The sequence below is a fragment of the Myxine glutinosa genome, chromosome 1 (genome assembly GCF_964187855.1).
Source record: "Myxine glutinosa chromosome 1, kmMyxGlut1.1, whole genome shotgun sequence".
Classification (NCBI taxonomy): domain Eukaryota; kingdom Metazoa; phylum Chordata; class Myxini; order Myxiniformes; family Myxinidae; genus Myxine; species Myxine glutinosa.
Window position 1 is genome coordinate 277,372,143 of NC_136261.1, and position 20,429 is coordinate 277,392,571.

Here is a 20,429-nt window from a genome sequence, read left to right on the forward strand (position 1 = left end):
AATGTGTATAACTTCAATCTACCATATAAAACACAATGTCAGTTTGTGTGTTTGTACTGACGTCTGTCCCCTTCGTAAGGACGATTTGAGTCGAGTTTTACAGGCCAATCTTTTAAGGTGAATGCGTGTTCACTGCGGTCTATTTTTTATAAGATAAAACAAACTCGAAAAACATTTTCCATAAAAGAATAATTATGTCTCTTCTATTGGAATTGTAGACGGTGGCTTGCAAACCGAGCCTCAAGGGCGGTGTACAGAAGCATTTTTTTTAAAAATAACAATAAATACAAAGCACAAGGAGGTGAAATTCGGTGCACGTGATGTGCAACATGCGCAGAGTAAAACAAGTGTTCATTTACGTCCGTATGATGTCTAATAAATAAATTAAAAGATATAAGCACACGTGACACTAGGCCGAGGCTTCAGACTATGGTACACTCACGAGGTTGCACCATCGAATAAACTGTTCCAACCCATCATTTTTGAAGTGCTTTTATACTAGTATTATAATAACAGTACAATATTATATTTTAATATTATATTTCAGATTGATATGAATGGATGAACATGTCTGAACAGTTTAGACTGCTTTTGCTATGCATGTGGCAAGTATACACCTTATACCCAATTGAAAAGCATTACCAATCGTCTCAAGGTCACATACAAGCACTACTTTGGTTGCAAGGTTGGTGACCAAGACAAGACATGGGCACCACACATATGTTGAACTGTTTGGAATGACAATTGTTTAATGGGACCACGCATTTATTTTTATTGGACCACAAATTTGGGATTTATTGTCCGATCCAGTCTTGCAGTCAAAGCTGAACCCACTGGACCGAGCTACATCGGAGGATTTCAAACTGGTAGTCCAGAATTTCCTGGGGAACCACAGAGCAACTCACTTTGCTGAGTTGGTTCAACATGTAAAGGCCTTTGAATAAATAGGTTGCCGTATGTCGCTGAAGTTTCATTTTCTTCATTCACACTTGGACTTCTTCCAAGCCAACCTTGGTGCTGTGAGTGATGAGCATGGTGAGAGGATACACCTATCAGGGGCGTTTCAACCCCAACATTATGGGGGGACTACTGCTGGTTTCTTCAGAGACAAACCACTGCTAGTAGTCACAAGCATGAAATCAAGTGCTTAAAGCATTTTTAAACAGTTAATGTATATTTTATAGTTTATATACAATGCGTTTATGTTGTTCAATGTGCTTCAGTTTATGGTTAACAGTTACAGTTCATCATACGATGTGTTTACATTGTGCAATATGCTCGATTTCCTTCAAGAAACAATGCCTGAAAAATGTGATTTTTCTGTAACTAAAAACCCTGACGTGCTGAGTCAATTCTGACTTCTGATTTGGAATCAGCATGCTCGAATCAACAAAGGACACCTACATTTACATCAGTAGCAGACGGAAAGTTTTCTTTTTTGTTGTCCAGTGTTAATGACACCAGCATCAGCATTTGCATGCACAAGCAAGCAGGCAGGCAAGCATATCCCCATACAAGTAAACAATAGTATTACTTAAGCAACTAATAGAGTATAAAGGTTAAATACCTTTGGTGAGATATAACAATAGACTTTCTTCAATTTTTTAGTCTTCTCATTTGCTAAAGGCTTTTTCAATGAGTTCTGTGACAGAAGGCCAGGACAGCTCTCAATAAATTTGCACGGTGAAGATGGTTGGCTGTCAGAGCAGAACCAAGCAGGATAATGCAAAGAAGGACACAGGTAGGCCTCAAAACAAATGTTGGCACCCGTCCGGCATATGTTTCGATCGACTTCGATAGATTCGTCCTCTGAGTGTACAACAGGCAAAGGGAATGGGAAGACATAGTGATTCTTTATAAAAGTCCTCGTGAAACATCTTCTCATGGTGTAGAGATGTCATATTCCAAGTAATTAGCAATATGGCCTGGGTACCCAAAATATTTGGAATTCTATTGTAAGAGTAAATAGACAGCAATGTGGGATAGAAAGCACTCAAACAAATGTAGATAGGACAGCCAGTTTAACTTAACCACAAAGGAATGTATGCTCAAAAGGGAGATCAAACCAAAGCACTGAAGCTTTTGTAAGTACAGTAATACAGTATTCCAGTTTACGTTGCCTCTTTTTATGTCGTTTTGCAAATACGTCGTCACGTTATTAATACCACTTCTCAATATTCGTTGTCTCAACTTACACTTGTGCACCTATTATTCTCGAGCGTTTTCAGAACTTACAAGACTGATAAAGACGATAGAATACATCGTTAAAGTACCAAATGAAGAGATCGCAAAATGCCGAAAAAAAACTACTGTACTTTGCTTTGCTGTAAGAACTACTGTACTTTTAAGAACTGTACTGTAAATGTATGTACTGTAAATGTACATTCACTGTTGCTAAGAGGCATTGTAAAAGTGTTACCTCAGAAGTGAAATTAGATTATATTCGGCGAATGGATGCTGGTATTCATGGATTGCTGGGTTATTCATTTTGCCTCCCATAGATAAATATGCCCACGTTCATTAAAGAAGGAGAAGAAGAATACGCACTACCACCTTCATCTGCTTCCTGAAAAGGTTTATCTTTTATTAAAATATATCTGGTATTTGTTTTGTTTTATTTATTTATATGTATTTGAACTTGAATATAACTTCCATTAATCAAAAAGGGTAATATCACAGGTAAAAAGCGAAATATAATACCTGAAGTGATGACGTTAGGAACACATCCCCTGCTTATTCCATCAATTCTGATGAGAAAAATTGCTTTGATTTACCTCATTTCGATATTTCTCACTTTACAGGAACGCATCCCCAACGTAAAGTACAAAGGAAGTGAATATAACCACCTTTAGAGGCCATTTTTCCCCGCAAAGCGGGGGTTGGCCTTTTTCGGGAACCGTGGTTGTTGTTGTTTTTTGGTCCCCTTTTTGAAGCAATGTTTTACGGCCGGATGCCCTTCCTGACGCCAACCCTTTTTGCCGCCTTTAACGACAAACAGGGAATTACCAGTGAACTGGTACTCAATTAGCCGACCTCGGAAGGATGACAGGCTGAGTCAACCCCCCTGGCGTTAATTCAGCGATCAACCGGGATTCAAACCCAGGATCCTAGGATCCTAAGCTGGCACCCTAGCCGCTAGCCCAACACCAGGGATGTTGACCAGATGTTGACACCAGACAAAGGAAGTGAATGAAGCATTTTAAGCAAATGTAGATACATTCACACTTGGACCCTGTAGGCAAGAGCACAAGATAAAATAACTACATGTGCCTGGGGAAGGGTGGGAGTCATGGTGGTCTCTAAACTTTATAAAGACAAAACACAAATGCCTTTGTGCTGTTCGCCTTGCCTTGGATAGGTGAGGTTGGGCTATGCACGCAAGGTCAGCTGTCAATCATAGTATTGCCACTTGAATTATCATAAGCCTGAGTTTAGCCATATACCGCACCTCTTTTTTACTGATGAGCACCCCACTCCTACTACCCCACACCCGACCCCCAAATTCTAAGCCTGCGAAAAAGTCATGACATTCTGATATTCCATGGCCCCATCAGCACAGAATTGGACTATTTGTGAAGGCCATAAGTAGACGCCTGGCTGAGTGATCTGGATTCCACCCACGGCTTGCATATAAAAGGCACACCGTGGGTACGTGCGCAGTTCAGTCAATTAGGAAGAAAGTTGGCAGTCGGTGAATAGTTTGGTTAGCTTGGGGGGACAGTCAGTTTCCATTGGAGAGCTGGCAGTTGATGTTCTAGTCTGGCGGGCAATTGTGATCGTTATTGCAGGAAACAACAGGCTGGACGCTGCAGAGGTAGGCAGAGCAAAGGCTTCTACTATCTTCCAGCACAAACAAGGCAGCGATTCCTGGACAGTCTTTACCCACCACGCCTCCGCAGAGTCCTGTTTGCCCGCCCACTGCACCTGTTTGCCAGCCATGAGGAAAAACAGGGCACAGTACCCTTTCCATTATCTCCCATTCTAATTTCTATGCTCGAGCTTGAAGGTAGATTTGTTATTTTACAACCCATCATCCTGACCAAACCCTTTGTTGTTTCAGGATTGCTGCAATATATTTTTATTAACAATTTAAGTACATGCTGTATGAGTATTATTCAGATTCCTTCTCGGTTTATGTCATCGTCATCCATTTAGAGTGTGGTTGCTAAACTATTTATTATTCCTGTGCTTGTATTATTATTATTATGTCATATTCTTATGATTGCAACTTTTAAATTGCTAGAGTGGGGATGTTTTTTATTTCACCACCATGAATTTGTTAGAAAAGAGGAAGCTATTACAAGAAAGTGAATAGATAGTCTAAAAAAAATAAAATAAAATATACAGACTTGGCATTTAATATGGAATCTTTTTTTTGTGGGGGTGAACTTACTTTTCAAGATGTCTTAGAACCAAAAGTTCATTGGAATTATGTTGAAATTATTCTAGATTTTGTTAATGTGACCTTTAAAAGAAACAAAAACCACATTTGACGTTTTGAAACAAATAAATTGATCCTTGAAAGTGATGTAAACTGATATCGAACTCAATTCATGGACAGTACTGTGTTAAACTTCTGTACGTTTTCCAGAAATATCTCTATTTTGCACATTAGCCAAATTTTTTTTAACAAAAACAAAAGTTAAATTACGACTGGGATTACCGACAGTAAAATTACAGTTCAGTACTTCATGTAACCCCCACGAGCATTCAGGAGAGCACGTACACGTTGAGGCATGCTGTTCACGAGATTTGCCAAGGTTTGGACAGGAATCGCTTGCCATGCAGTTACAATAGCCTGCTGCAATTCACGCACAGAGGTCGGCTGCTGGTCCAAGTGGTCGATTTGACGCGTTAATTCTGCCCACAAGTTCTCTATCGGATTCATATCCGGGGACATGGCAGGCCACTCCATATGCTCAACACCACGGTCAGCAAGAAAGTGTTGGATCATGCAAGCACGATGTTGGATCATCCTCAAGATCATGCATCGTCATCTTGGAAAACAAAGTTTCCTCGAAAGGCTGCACGAGCAAATGGAAGCAATGTTTCTTCCAGAATGGCCCTGTACTTGAACTGGTTCAGGTTTCCATTCAGAACAACCAAGTCAGTTTTGCCCCCTGCATGAAAAGCAGCCCAAACGGTCACCCCACCAACTCCAGTTTGGACTCTTGGCACTACACAATCCTTGTTGTAGGCTTCATGCACTTGTCTGTGCACTCAGACGCGGCCATCTTGACGATAGACCAGAAATCTAGACTCGTCACTGAAGGTCACGTGATTCCAGTGTCCTGGCTGCCATTGACGGTGCTCTCTGGCCCACTTTAATCGGCGCTGGCTGTGTTGTCTGGTCAGGCGTGGCTTTCTCAGGGGACGCCTGGCACGATAGCTTGCTTGAAGCAGTCGTTGGTTGACTCGCCTTCTGGATACAGGCACATTTGTCAGTTGCTGCCACTCAGCCCTAAGCCGATTAGCTGACTTGGTACGGCCATTGCGGACTAACGGGTGCAGCTGGCGATCATCCTTCCTTGTGGTTCTGCGGGGATGTCCTGGCCTCGGTATTGGAGTAGGGACACCCCTCTGAGCATTTCGTTTCAGGATCTTTGACACCTGACCTTGAGTCATGCCATACTGCCAAGCAATAGCACGCTGTTTCATGCTGTAATTTTGTAAAGCCACCACTCCATGACAAACAGCATTGTCGAGTTGACGGACCATTTCCAGAGGAAGCGGCAATAACTTTTGGAGACGTGCAGCAGTTGTTTTCCACTAATACAGAACGCAACAACCCTTGTATACCCGACTGTGAAGCCAATCGTCAAATGCACCTGTTCGTACATTTTGCCATGCCACCTGTGATATAATCCTGTTGTTGACTTCTTGCTGCGACAGACAATCAGTGACATGGTTCTTTTAACAAATAAATCACCAAAGTGTAAAAGAAACTCACCAGATTGAGATACTGAGTTAAGAAAGTAAACCCAAGTCAAGAAAAAAAAATATTCCATATTAAATGCCAAGTCTGTATATATATATATATATATATATATATATATATATATATATATATATATATACATATATATACATATATATATATATATATATATATATATATATATATATATATATATATACATACATATATACATACATACACATATATATATATATATATATATATATATATATATATATATATATATATATATTGCACGAATTCCGATTTTCCACACACACGGCTTCAATTCAGTGTCCAGGGCCGCCCTTCAAAGGTACGTGGTGGTGCGAGTGAAACGTTTTGTATACTGCATGCATGTGGTAATAGCTTATCTGCCAAATAGTAATATCCGTACTACCTTTTTTAAAATACAAAAATAATTCTTATTAATATATGTAAATCAATATTTAGCAACTACAGTTTTGCCACCATTCCAGCACTGCAAGATGACCCCATAAAAATTGAATATAACTGGATATTCAATATAACTGGATTTTACAACCCATCAAGATGACCCCATGAGGATGACCCCCTCATGTAATTTGATAAGACTCTCAAACAAACTCCCATCCAATAAATGCAAAGGAGCTTTTTGTAAGAGGAGGTTTCAATTCTGAATCACACACATTTGAAATAAATGCCAGAAGCTCGAATTGTCATTTTACAGGTTGATTTATTATTTTACAACCTTAACAACGTGGGAAGCGAGTGGAGGCAATTTCAACGGGCTGGGCACTGCAGGATAGATATAACGGGCGGAATGGTTCACGCAATTTGTAAAATGCTACATAAACCACTGAAAAGGGGCATCGTGGGATAACATACAGGGTGTTCCAAAAAGACCCAGACAACTTTGGTGGTTAATATATTTAGAACCACAAATGATACAACCCAACTGTTCATAAGAATTTTTTTTTTTTACTTACTTATCGAATCAAGCATTGTACTTGTCGAATTATGACGTCATAATGAAGGCACCGACGCCATCATTAACACATCTTATTCCCCATGGGGAGTACTTGACAATGAGCCATGTTTCAATTTTTTCCATTAAGCGGTTTGGGAGATAGAGGTGTAACGTTTTTCCAAGTTGGCGTCCGTACCACGTGACCTATGACGTCATAATTATCGTGAGATCTTTAACGTCCATCATCTAATGCTGGCACATAGGATGCCCAGTTTACGGTCCACCTGGGGGACGACGCACACATCGATTAACCACCCTGCCGAAGAATCATCACGATGACTCTTTATAGCCGAGTCGGGATTGAAACCCAAGCTCAATAGCTCAAAGGCGAGTGTGCGTACCACTAAGCAATCCTGCCAGCCAGCCCATGTGGATAGTGATGCAGCAGAGTGAGTTACGCCATGATGACCACAATAAGGTGCATACACAGTAAATGGCTGTTGAACTTGTATCCTCAAGCATGAGATTACTCATGATAACTCCACACATCCTATTGCTCTGTACATTGAGGACTATTTATTCAGATTGAATCGGAGGCCATTTATCACCATCCTCAAGATCAAAACTTCTCTCATTAACACAGCACTCGGAAGTATGTATCTGCCACCTGCTGGCTATTGGAGCTTTTGCAGTGACAAGATTTGGTCTGTCAAATGGTTTCATTTACATGGGCTTGCTTTCCTGAATTTTACATCCCTGCAACAGCACACAGTATCCCAGCTAAACAGAGATTAACTGTGCAACTACCATGTATAACAAGATGTGCTTTTGGTGGATCAGACTCACTGCTGAGTACGATGACGCCGAACTTGCCGTTGCTGATCTGGCGCCCGCAGTGTTGCAGTGAGGCCGTGAAGGTGCCAATCTGGTAAACAGTGAGGGAAACTGCGATGTGCCATAAATCGGGTATGGCACACATCTCGTACACGTAGCTCACACTGCCACCACCAATCCGTTGAGCATCCATCATATCACTGTTTAGCTTTGATTCAAATGATATGATGTTTAATTACAGAGTGCAACATTACATTTCATCCATAACAAAATATATATTGAGGTCCTTATCCACTATCATGGTAAAACTGAACTTCCCAAGTGGGTATGCAATTGAGAACCAAGAAAAAATACAAATATCAAAGTTCCAGTCTTTTCCAGTCAAATTCCATTTTGACAGAAACATTCTTATTGTTCACACATTTTGTGTTGCAAGCATAATTAAATAAAAACAAGTAAAAAGTCGGTAAGTAAACAAATTGAGGAAATGGTGACAATGATAAAATCTGCTTTCAACGACGGACATGTCTGACAGCACTGTGTAGCACCACAGCACATATCTAGCACACATTCAAGTGATTGGAAATTAGCGTGTTGCAGAATTTCAGGCTTGCAGTGGATCTGCTCAATTTTTGCATGATCACCGCAATGGTATATTGTATTATCTTTGAGAATGAATTATAATACATTTGAGAATTATTTAATTGTTCACCACGATTTAAGATCATGATCCCCCAACTACCCCAAACAAAACCATGGTCTTTTCTACCCACATTATCCCTCCTCAAGCACAACTCTTTCCAAGTTTCAGTTTTTCCTTCCCGAGGGTCTGCTTCTTATTGTCCATCTTGTCCACCCCCTGTGTCCTCCTTAGCTCTCATTCTTCCCCACATCCCATATTTCTCCAAGTCTCCCTCTATTTTGTTCCTCAACCCCACTGTTAGTATGTTTCTCCCCTATCTTTCTACTGTTCCTTTTGTTCTGCTATGTCCTGATCCATTCTATGTTCTAGCTCATAGTTTCTCAAATGGTGGGTTGTGACCCCTAAGGGGGCCGTGAATCGGTTTCTGGGTGGGTCGTGAGCTGTCTGCGCTGAGCAGTTACACTAGTCCTAGTGATGCTCCCAGTGACTTAACAATGTGAACTTGCATTCTCAATCTTAGTAGTGATAGGAAGAATAATCAAAACTAAAGCCAGAAACAGACTGATCAATGTTGAGAACGAGCTACGATGTTCGCGGAGTAAGACTAGTCCCCAAATTGACGTGTGCAAAAACGAAATAAAAATGGCCCAGGTTCCAGCCTTTTTTGTTACTCATGTAGTCAGGGATGGCACTATTGGGCCCAGCCCAGTTTTCCCCACTTGGGTTAAAAAACAAAAACAACAAAAAAAAACACCCCACTTGCATAAATACAGTATTTTCCCAGAAAAGTGAATTTTGTTTCAAAATCCCCCTTCCTGTCTTTTTTTTCAACCCTTGTAGGGAATAACAGGGGGTTGCGGCGACCAAAATACCAGGACGGATGGGTTGTCTCAGAAATCCGGCTAAGAAACACTGTTCTGGCTCGTCCACGAGTCTCAACTTTATTAAAATAAATGAAAATTGGCCTGCACATTTTAATCGATAGGAGCAAGCTACTTCCAAAAGAGCAGTGACATTTGCAAAAAAATTGTGGGTAGCTTTATACAGTCGACTCTTACAAGTTTAAATAGACAAAAGAGTGAAAAATGTCATTCACAAAAAATACAGGAAACTGGGGTGAATTTTGGGCATGCCCTACAGCAGCCATTCTAAGCCACTGATATTAGGTGCCCAATTGCGAACACTTGATACAAATAGCAAAATAATAGCAGCTATAGGAGATGTTCCAACGCACCCCTTTTCTACTAATTCTGAAAAGATAATCTCCCTCTGGCTTGGCAGATAGACTATAGCTTATCTGGATTAAGCATTCATATAGTGCTACAAAATACATAGCAATATGGCCATTTTAACTTAAAATAAATGTCCGTTTGCATTGGGGATACAGAACACTGCCAAGTAGGGATTTTTTTTTAATGCTTCCACCCCCAAAGGTGGCCGGAATCATTATGTTTTCAGGTTGACCGTCCATCCATCCGTACGGGCTAAACCTCGTTTTTCTCAGCAACCACATGTCCGATTGAGACAAAACTTTCAGGGTAGGAGCGACACCCATGTAGAATGTTTTATGACAATTGTGACGTCAGAGGTGACGTGTTTTGGCAGCCATCTTGGATAGAAAAACGAACCATATCCGATCAACACGAAACTTCAAAAACGTGATCCCCTACACATACATATGCAGAGTGTACATTTTTGATGTCATATGTCACATGGTTTGGAAGCCATCTTGGAAAAATCGAAAAAAGTTGCACCTCTATATCTCCAAAACCACTCCATGGAAAAAATTGAAATATCGCTCTGAAATATCGCTATCTCTTTGCTGATGACTCTACTCTCTGTCGCTCCATTCCTCATCCCTCAGTTCGGCAGTCTGCAGCCTCCTCACTCTCTGCAGACCTGGACAAAATCACAGACTGGGCAAACAAGTGGAACATGTCTTTCAATCCTGACAAATCTCACACTCTTACGATGTCTCTCCGAAAAGACCAACTGGACAACCCTCCCATCCACTTTCTGAATAATCCTCTCCAATAAGTTCTGTCACTCAAGCTTTTGGGTCTCACTTTCTGCCATGATCTTTCCTGGGAAAACCACATTTCAAATCTGGCCTCCAAAGCCAGTCGCCGACTGGGCATCCTCCGTCGTGCGAAGTCCTTCCTTGGCACACCTGAGCTCCTCATCACATACAAGGCTTTCATCCGCAGCTCAATGGAATACTGCTCTCCCCTCTGGGCTGGTGCTCCTGCCTCACACCTAGCTCATCTTCACGCTGTTGAAACCAAAGCGTTCAGAATCATTGGAATCTCCCGCGATGAAGCTAACTCCAAGGGCCTTTCACTCACTCACCGCAGGCAGGTTGGTGGTCTTTCCATCTTCTACCGACTCCTCTCCGGCCTTGCCCCCCTCAGCTCTCTCTGGGCTCTGTCCCCCAAATATTCCTACAGGTCGCACAAGATCTGCCTGCAACCCTCTTATGGTTAAACTGCCAAAATCAAGACTCTCTGCTCACCTTCACTCCTACATTCCTCTTTTCTCCCACCTCTGGAACAAACTCCCTCACTCTCTTCAATCCCATTCCTCCCTCCAGGTCTTTAAAACAGCTGTTCACCACCATCTCTCATCTTCCCCCATCCAAAACCTTGATCTTTTCTACCCCCACTAGTTTCACCCCAAATCCACTTTTTTGAAATACCAACTTCTTTCCTGAAAGTCCTTGGTGTCCTTGTGTTTTATACTTCTCCCACCCCCTCCCCCTTCCCACGCCTCCTCCCCCCAAGCCCTCTCCCTCCCACACATCTCCCGATGTCCCTGCTCTCAAATGTTGTGTTTGTGTGCTTCCCCTTCTCTCCCCATCTTGTCTACCACTCCCTCTTTTTATATATTTTGTTTGTCTGTTTGATTTGTTTGTGTGATAAATGTTAGCTCTTTCACGAGCCTCGATTCTGTATACAAAAAAAAAAAAAAAAAAAAATCCTTTTCATATATATCAATTTATTTATAGTCCTGTTTATTAATGTAATAGATTATGTTTTGTATCCCACCGATCATAGATATCCCACCGATAAATCGTTTTAAACCGTTTTGTATGTTTTGTTTTGTTTTATGTTGTTATGTTTTGTTGTTATGTTGGTTATGTTTTGTTTTGTATAAACCGTAAACCGTTTTGTATCCCACCGATAAATATCATCCTTTTCATATCATATCATATCAATATAAATATCATCCATATCAATATAAATATCATATCAATATAAATATAATACATCATCCCTGGTAATTCCTGGTGTTGGGCCCTGGTGTTGGGCTAGCGGCTAGGGTGCTGGCTTAGGATCCTAGGATCCTGGGTTCGAATCCCGGTCGATCGCTGAATTAACGCCAGGGGGGTTGACTCAGCCTGTCATCCTTCCGAGGTCGGCAAATTGAGTACCAGTTCACTGGTAATTCCCTGTTTGTCGTTAAAGGCGGCAAAAAGGGTTGGCGTCAGGAAGGGCATCCGGCCGTAAAACATTGCTTCAAAAAGGGGACCAAAAAACAACAACAACCACGGTTCCCGAAAAAGGCCAACCCCCGCTTTGCGGGGAAAAATGGCCTCTGAAGGTGGTTATTATGTTTATATATCCCTGGTAATTCCCTGTTTGTGCGTAAAAAGGCGACGAAAAGGGTTGGCGGCAGGAAGGGCATCCGGCCGTAAAACATTGCTTCAAAAAGGGGACAAAAAACAACAGCCACGGTGCCCGAAAAAGGCCAACCCCTGCTTGCGGGGAAAAATGGCCTCTAAAGGTGGTTTTTTAAAATTTTATCCTTTTCATAAATATCAATTTATTTATAATCCTATTCATTAATGTAATAGATTATGTTTTGTATCCCACCGATAGGCCGTATCTGCATTGGACCTCAACCAAAATAAAATCGGCTTGTTCTTGTCACCTACCCAATTCATCCACCAAGTTTTGTCATAATCTGTCCATAACTCAAATATCCTGCGATTCATTGGTTTTGTCCCCATCTCTCGATGGTGAAGAATCACTTTGAAAATTGAAAAAATTCTCGGATCCGTATCTGGATTTGGATCTTCACCAAAATTGAATCAATTCTTCCTTGTCGCACACCCAACCTGTCCACTAAGTTTCATTGGAATCCATGCATCACTTTTTGAGATAGCCTAGTCACAACAAACAAACAAAGCCAACCAAACAGGAGTGAAAACATAACCTCCGCCCACCTACCATGGTGGAGGTAATTCATTGTGGCACTTGGGCCAAAGCAGTGTGCCAGCCACATAAATCCTTGGGACTTGAGGATAATCTCCAAAAATAAAAAAAATTAAATCACTATGAGCCGCATTTTGCAGACGAACATGTCACAGGAATTTCAAATCAAAACAAACCAACATCCTTACAAGCTTTGCTTTCTCCACGAGATCATTGAGGATTAATCTACTCCAATGTCATTTGCTCTGCAAGACATGTTGGAGTATGCATATCCTCACAATTATCAAATGATGATACTTCTTGAGCATCTCTTGATCAGCGCTGAGGCAAATTTTCATTTGTGTGGGACCATGAACAAGCATTTCAGTCCATTTCTGAGTAAATGCTACAAAAAGTGCTGATTTTTGACAATGCACGAGAATAGTTATCCAAGAAAATGGTGGAGACGAACATAATTTGCAAGCTTTCAAAAACGCACTTCATATAATCCAAACAAGTGCTCCCATGTTCTTGATTTATGCCGATTTTCCTCGAAATCGTCCAACATGTGCATTAGCCATTTAATAAATAAATGGTTCAGTGTTATATGGGACACCATCGACATATATCTGCCTGTCGTCATATTTTTTAAAATTTCTTTCTTTCTTTTTCTCACCTCTGATAGCTGTAGCACGTAGTCATCCTCCTTATTTAGCCCTTGATCAGTGGGATTGTCATACTCATTAAGAGGTGCCATGGTAAATACATGAGTAGTATCTTCAGTCAGAACCAGCGTGGAGAAATGACCGACAATTCTTGTTTTATTTGGGTCGACAGGGCCTGCAAGCAAGATATGGTTGTCACTTGCATAATGTAAAATACTTCATTGAAAAAAACCAGAATAGCACACTTGGACGTCACGATGTCGCCTGCTATGCCCCCCACCCACATTATTGCATTATACATACATGTACCAAGTTTGATATAAATCCCTTCACCTGTTCGCAAGTATCACATTTTTACCTGAGATGACCTCTGACCTGTGAAGCCGAAATCTAATCAGCTCGTCTTTGCATAATATGTACTTGCACCAAATTTAGTCAAAATCCCATCACTGGTTCACAAGTTAGCGCAGTAACAGAATTTTTACCTAATGGGACCTCTGACCTTTTACCTCTTGATCCCATAATCTAATCTGTTCATCTTTACATCTTTATACATACTTGTACAATGTTTGACTAAGTTCCCTTCAACTATTAACAAGTTATCACGGTCACGAAAATCCATTACAGACTCTGATATTTGACCTCTTCTCTTGACCCCAAAATCAAATCGGTTTATATTTGCATCATAATACATACTTGCACCAACTTTGCTAACAATCCCATTGCTGGTTCACAAGTTATCGTGGCAACAGATTTTTACCTAGCATGACCTCTGACCTTTCACCTCTTGGCCCCAAAATTAGTTGGTTCATCTTTACATCAAAGTGCATACTTGTTGGTTGCATCATTGCCGGGGGTGTGGCTGTGCCGCTGATGGAGTGCCCCCAGTTTCCAGTAAGCTGATTCTAATTTTGCCGACCTCAGAATGACAGGCTGAGTCAACCCACCTGGTACTATTTAACGGCACGACAGGAGCTCAAACTCAAGACCCTAACATCTTAAGCCAGCCACCTTAGCCATTAAGCAAACACCAGAATTAGAGGGTATACTAACCACAACAGATCTACAGTGCATTCAGAAAGTATTCAGACCCCTTCGCTTTTTTCACATTTTGTTATGTTGCAGCCTTATGCTGAAATCGTTGAAATTCATTTTTTCCCTCATCAATCTACACTCAATACCCCATAATGGAAAGAGAAAACAGGATTTTAGAAAGTTTTGCAAATTTATTAAAAAGAAAAAACTGAAATATCACATTGACACAAGTATTCAGACCCTTTGCTATGAAACTTGAAACTGAGCTCAGGTGCCTCGCATTTCTCTTGATCATCTTTGAGATGTTTCTACACCTTGATTGGAGTCCACCTGTGGTAAATTCAATTGATTGGACATGATTTGGAAAGGCACACACCTGTCTATATAAGGTCTCACAGCTGACAATGCATATCAGAGCAAAAACCAAGCCATGAGGTCGAAGGAACTGCCTGCAGAGCTCAGAGACAGGACTGTGTCGAGGCACAGATTTGGGGAAGCCTTCAAAAAATTTCTGCTGCATTGAAGGTTCCCAAGAGCACAGTGGCCTCCATAATTCTTAAATGGAAGAAGTTTGGAACAACCAGGACTCTTCCGAGAGCTGGCCGCCCGGCCAAACCGAGCAATCGGGGGAGAAGGGCCTTGGTAATAGAGGTGACCAAGAACCCGATGGTCACTCTGGCTGAGCTCCAGAGATCCTGCGTGGAGATGGGAGAAACTTCCAGAAGGACAACCATCACTGCAACACTCCACCGATCTGGGCTTTATGGCAGAGTGGCCAGACGGAAGCCTCTCCTCAGTGAAAGACACATGAAAGCCGACAGAATCTTGTTTCTCACAGTCTGAGAGTCCTTTCGGTGCTTTTTTGCAAACTCCAACGTGGGCCGTGCTTTTGGCCACGCCTTCCTGCACATCAGTAATGGCTTCTCCCAGCCACACGAAGGCTTGACATCCTGCTTAACTTGAATGCATATTGGTCTTGATTACTACACCATGGGAAAGAGCTCATCTTTACATTCACTAAGACATAACTGACTACTGCAGGCTACATGTTGTCGTGCAATTGACTATAGGGGGTTTGCCTTTAGGGCACAACCGCAACACGACCCCCTCATCTCACCGAGACTCGACCCGAGTCGTCCACATGGAGCGGCTGGGGTGAGCTGGCATTCATTTAACATTACTATTAGTGTGACACGTAGATGTGATTCCCCTAACATTTTTTGCTCTAATCCCAGTGTGCGAATTTTTTTTTTTTTTTTTTTTAACATTTAAATGTGCATTTTTAAACAAAATATGTCCCTCCTAATGCGTTGAGGAAACTACCTAACAGATTCACACCCACAACCTTATACTGTTCACATATTGCCAGAATTTTGAAACTAAACACATAACAGGTGGGCAGCATTTTTACATTTTACACGACACACAATTTATTTCACCAAAAACTATGACCCAGGACCTGGACTTGAGGAATAACACTTGGAGAATTTGTTGCTGGCGTCATCTTCTGTCTTCTTGCCTTGGTAGGCGGGCTAACAAAAACCGGCTGGCCCTGACCGGCATACAGGCCATTACAAGATCAGGGCCATCTAAATCTTCATAATTGCACACATGGATCACTTTTTATTTCTTGAGCAGGGCCACTGGAATCGTGGTCCAAATGCGTGGCGTCAGTGCCACTCAACATGTGATCCATGTGTGGCAAGATGATGAGGCAGCTAAGAGGTGCAACCATGGAGATGGGTGTGGCCACAGAGCCAGTGGTCCATAATGTGATGAGTGATGGGATGATGGGAGTGAGTGTGGATGGCAGCAAGATGTTGCGACGGCAAGGTAAGTCCTCGTGATGGTCCTGGATCGGGGAAGAAGAGAAGACGCAACGAGCAAAACAGGAAAAGACACGGTGGCACATGCAAAACAAAGGTATGACAAGCGGGTGAGAGGAACACCGGCAGAGTGAACTAGAGCCTGGCCCTACCCGTACGTACCCCCACCGTTAACTACACTACCCTAGCCCTCCTTATTTTTACAATTCATCTCTACGTCTTGTCTCCCACGTCCCCTCTTTATTCCAAATTCGTCACCAACTCCCCCCAGGTTCTCCCAGGAAGGAAAGGCGGAATGAACACAATGTTTCGTACTCACGTCGTGATGCATCTTACCAATCAAACATTGAGTCCCGTGGTGCGAAATCCATCCCCATGTGGATGGTTGTGGATGGTGCGAAGGGGTCTTCACAAAATCCTAACTACTCTAACATCATGTACACATTTTAATCTCCCCGGGTTTGTACCCTGCCAATCGGCCTTCTTTAAACTATGTGGTTCTAAGAACCCGAATTCCCATTGCCCACACTGTGGTGCCCCTCTGAATCTGGGTCTAACCCCAACAATTTTCTATCTGTGCCCTTGCACAATTTCGGGGCTGGGTCGTGTGGCTCTCCCAGCAGGTCTACCTACCTGCACCCCTCCGTTCACTGGAGCTGCCTCCCGAGCTTGCCTGCTCCTCAATCTAACCTACCTGGGGAAGGCCCTCCCTGGCGCTTACCCCCTGATGCCTACCTTGGCATTGGGAAACCCGGGTCCTTTCCCTGGATCCTCGGGCCCCACTCACACTAACCTAACTGGCTCCCTGAGCCTACCTGCGGCCTTACCTGGCCGATGAGCTACCAGTGACGGAGTGTCCCAATAACTATTACTACTAATAAGCCACACGCCCAGCCATTCCACCACCTCATGCACCTCACAAAAAAACTATTTCCACAAATCAGCACCACAGTTGTCAATATCCATGCAATTTACCTGTACCCTCTATCTAACTTTAAACTACCCCGCCAGGTCTTCGTGAATGGGTTCCACTCTCCCCATTCAATCCTTCGCACCATGCATTCCACACCATTTATTTCCACACCCATTATTTGCACACCACAACTCAATTCAATTCAATTCACACTTACACACACTGCATCATTTATCTAAACTGATTTCCTCTATAACTCGTGCTTCCCTCGTCGTCCCTTTACACTATGCACACCATTTTTTTTTTTAACAACCACCTAAACTCTCTACGTCCCCACTACTGTTCATGGTCACGACTTAAATCTCTGTCTCTATGGTCTCTCTAGATCCCTAACCATTATCCCCGCCCTCCCTCAGCTAGTGCTTCGGTGCCCCCATGGAGCAACCATTGCTGGCCCCTCCATGGGCCTAACCCGAAATTAGTGCTCATGCCCCCCCCCCCCATCGTGGGGAATGGTCACACCACCATACCCCCATGTGGGGGGTGCAATACTCCCCCCAGTCTTCTAAGCAATGACCCCCATCCATGGAGGCAATTGGTCACGCCTCGGCCTCTAAGGCCGAAGTAATCCATGCGGGTGGTTGGTCGCCTGTATCGGGTTTTATCCGGCCGGCATTGACGATCCGAGGGGGGTGGAGTTGGTGGTCCCAGGTGCCGGGGTTCATCTCTGCGCGGGGCCCTGCGGTCCCACGCACAATGACCCAACCGGCCACGGTTAGAGCACCTCACCTGGTAAGGTGCGTTCGTCCGAAACTCCAAATTTCCCCTCAAAACCCGCCGATCGCTTTTGCCGCGGTACGGCACCAACAATACCGTGTGGGTGCCAGAGGTACGAATCCCGCACGCCGGTCCTTGTGAGACCGACACCGCACCGATTCTCTCCGGTCCCCACGGCGCACCACCCATCGGGGGCTCGCGTACTCTACCTGTCTCACTAACCCCTATTCCGGTCGGCATCGATGCCTGAGCCGCATCATTATATCTCGCCACCCACTCCGTACTCGCACACACCGGTGCACGCACACTCCACACACTGTACTCACACACACCGGTGCGCACACTCTCCACACACTCCGTACTCGCACACACCGGTGCGCACACTATCTGCACACTCCGTACTCGCACACACCGGTGCGCACACTCTCCACACACTCCGTACTCGCACACACCGGTGCGCACACTATCTGCACACTCCGTACTCGCACACCGGTGCGCACACTCTCTCCACGCACTCCGTACTCACACACCGGTGCGCACACTCTCTCCACACACTCTGTACTCGCACACATTGGTGCGCACACTCTCTCCACACACTCCGTACTCACACACCGGTGCGCACACTCTCTCCATGCACTCCGTACTCGCACACACCGGTGCGCACACTCTCCACGCACTCCGTACTTGCACACACTCTCCACACTCCGTACTCGCACACACTCTCTCCACACACTCCGTACTCGCACACACTCTCCACGCACACACTGGTGCGCACACTCTCCACACACTCCATACTCGCACACACCGGTGTGCACACTCTCCCCACACACTCCGTACTCGCACACACCGGTGCACACACTCTCCACACACACACACCGGTGCGCACTCTCTGCACACACTCCATACTCGCACACACCGGTGCGCACGCTCTCTCCACACACTCCGTACTCGCACACACCGGTGCACTCTCTCCACACACTGGTGCGCACACTCTCTCCACACACTCTGTGTCAGTCGTTACCCTCACAATGGGCCCTTCACGAACTCCCGGGTCCGTCCTTTCCCCCAAGCCAGCTGAACACCCGATCACACCAAACACATTCCCGAAATCGCCACTCGCCTCGGGACTCGCCTTCGTCCGGCTCGCCTCAAGAACCTGTACTCTTTCTATTTGATTAGCAGGTATTTCATCACGGTCCGAGCACCACTCTTGCACACATTCCCGCAATTCCTTTCGTAATTCATTCCCTGTCTCTTCTTCTGTCTTTTCAATTTCTGTTATTCCTTCTTCCACCTCCTCTAGCTTCTGTTTTACCTCTGTCATTTCCCACTGCACCTCTACTATTTCCTGCTCAAACTACCTTCGTCGTCGGTTCCTCTACCTCCCGCATCAATCCTTCTATTCCCCCAGTCCGTTTGGCCGTGCTGTCCTTCAGCTCTCGCTGGACATGCATCTCACACCACTTTTCCTCATCACGTGCACCCGCGAACTCCTCGCCCATCTTACGCCCAAACTCCTCCCCCATGGTGTCCATCCGATTACCCCTTTAATTCATTTCACATCTCGCCTCCTCCCTCCTGTCCAATCGATCACCCATTTCTTTCATTTCACATATTGACTTTCATGGGCGCCAATATTTGTGTCATGAATAACTGCATGTCCAACCCCACATAGATTAGGTTAGGGTGAGGAGGCTCAGGCTCCGCCGCAGGCCCTGCGTGCGAACGCCGCCATTGTCTTCTCTCTCTGCCGTGCCGTGATTAACTACAAGGTCAATCTGTTCCTTTGTGTCCTGGGCCATTAATTCATCCTCTACATTTTCTATTCCCACCGGAACCTGTTCGTTATGGCCCGCCATCATCCGAATTTAATTTTAATTTATTTCAAATTTGTTTTAAACTAAATTTCCGCTCGCTCGTAATTTCGCAGTACGTGAAGTGCACTGCAGGTCCAATCCCACTCCCGGACACCAATTTTGTTGCGGGGGCCGGGTTCAAAATTCCCCTTCCTCGACAACAATTTTGTTGCACGATTCCCCTCGGTTAATTCCGGAGAATCACGAATACCTTCAAGGTGCACGGATCAAGGTGCACAAGCGTGCCGAAGAACCGCACGATCGAACCCTCACTTTCCCACACCTTATGGGTGCCGAGCAGATTTGCACGGTGTGGAAAGCGGCGTTACACCACGAGATTTATGGACCTGAGTCTAGCCAAATTCGGTCTCGGATGATGCTAGGCCAATGGAGAAAAGACGTACTGAACAGGTTGGAAAGTAACAACAAAATGTACAGCCTTTTATTTTGAAGGCACAGAGAAACGGAGACAAAGATACAGCTTACCAATTCTTACCTAATAATAACCCCGACTTGGCGCCTTCACACTCACACTGGGAATTAAACACACTGGTTATTGGCGTACCGATGTACGTGCTGGAATTGCCTTGCTGGTGACCACGTGGTCTGGTGTGCGCAGTTCGGTCCTCACGTGCAGCCTGGACGAGGTCAGGTCCGAAGGACGAACCGCCGCCTCAAAGTCGGCACGGACGAACTTAGCACAGGTGGGACAAGCTGCCATGCAGGCAGACAAACTTCGGCTCAGGTGAGTCGTGGGAGAAGCTAACGCTTGCAGGTCA

The 20,429-nt window shown here is 44.1% G+C and overlaps 2 protein-coding genes across 2 annotated transcripts in view; one reads left to right on the plus strand and one right to left on the minus strand.

Moving 5' to 3' along the window:
- Window positions 1-20,429, minus strand: part of AREL1 (apoptosis resistant E3 ubiquitin protein ligase 1) — a 165,732-nt gene that overhangs the window by 80,979 nt on the left and 64,324 nt on the right. The window contains 3 exon segments of the mRNA XM_068132168.2: window positions 1,568-1,809; window positions 7,755-7,950; window positions 13,255-13,418. Coding sequence (XP_067988269.2) covers window positions 1,568-1,809; window positions 7,755-7,950; window positions 13,255-13,418 — 602 coding nt within the window.
- Window positions 1-20,429, plus strand: part of ZNF575 (zinc finger protein 575) — a 686,770-nt gene that overhangs the window by 55,436 nt on the left and 610,905 nt on the right. The gene's annotated exons all lie outside the window — the stretch shown is intronic.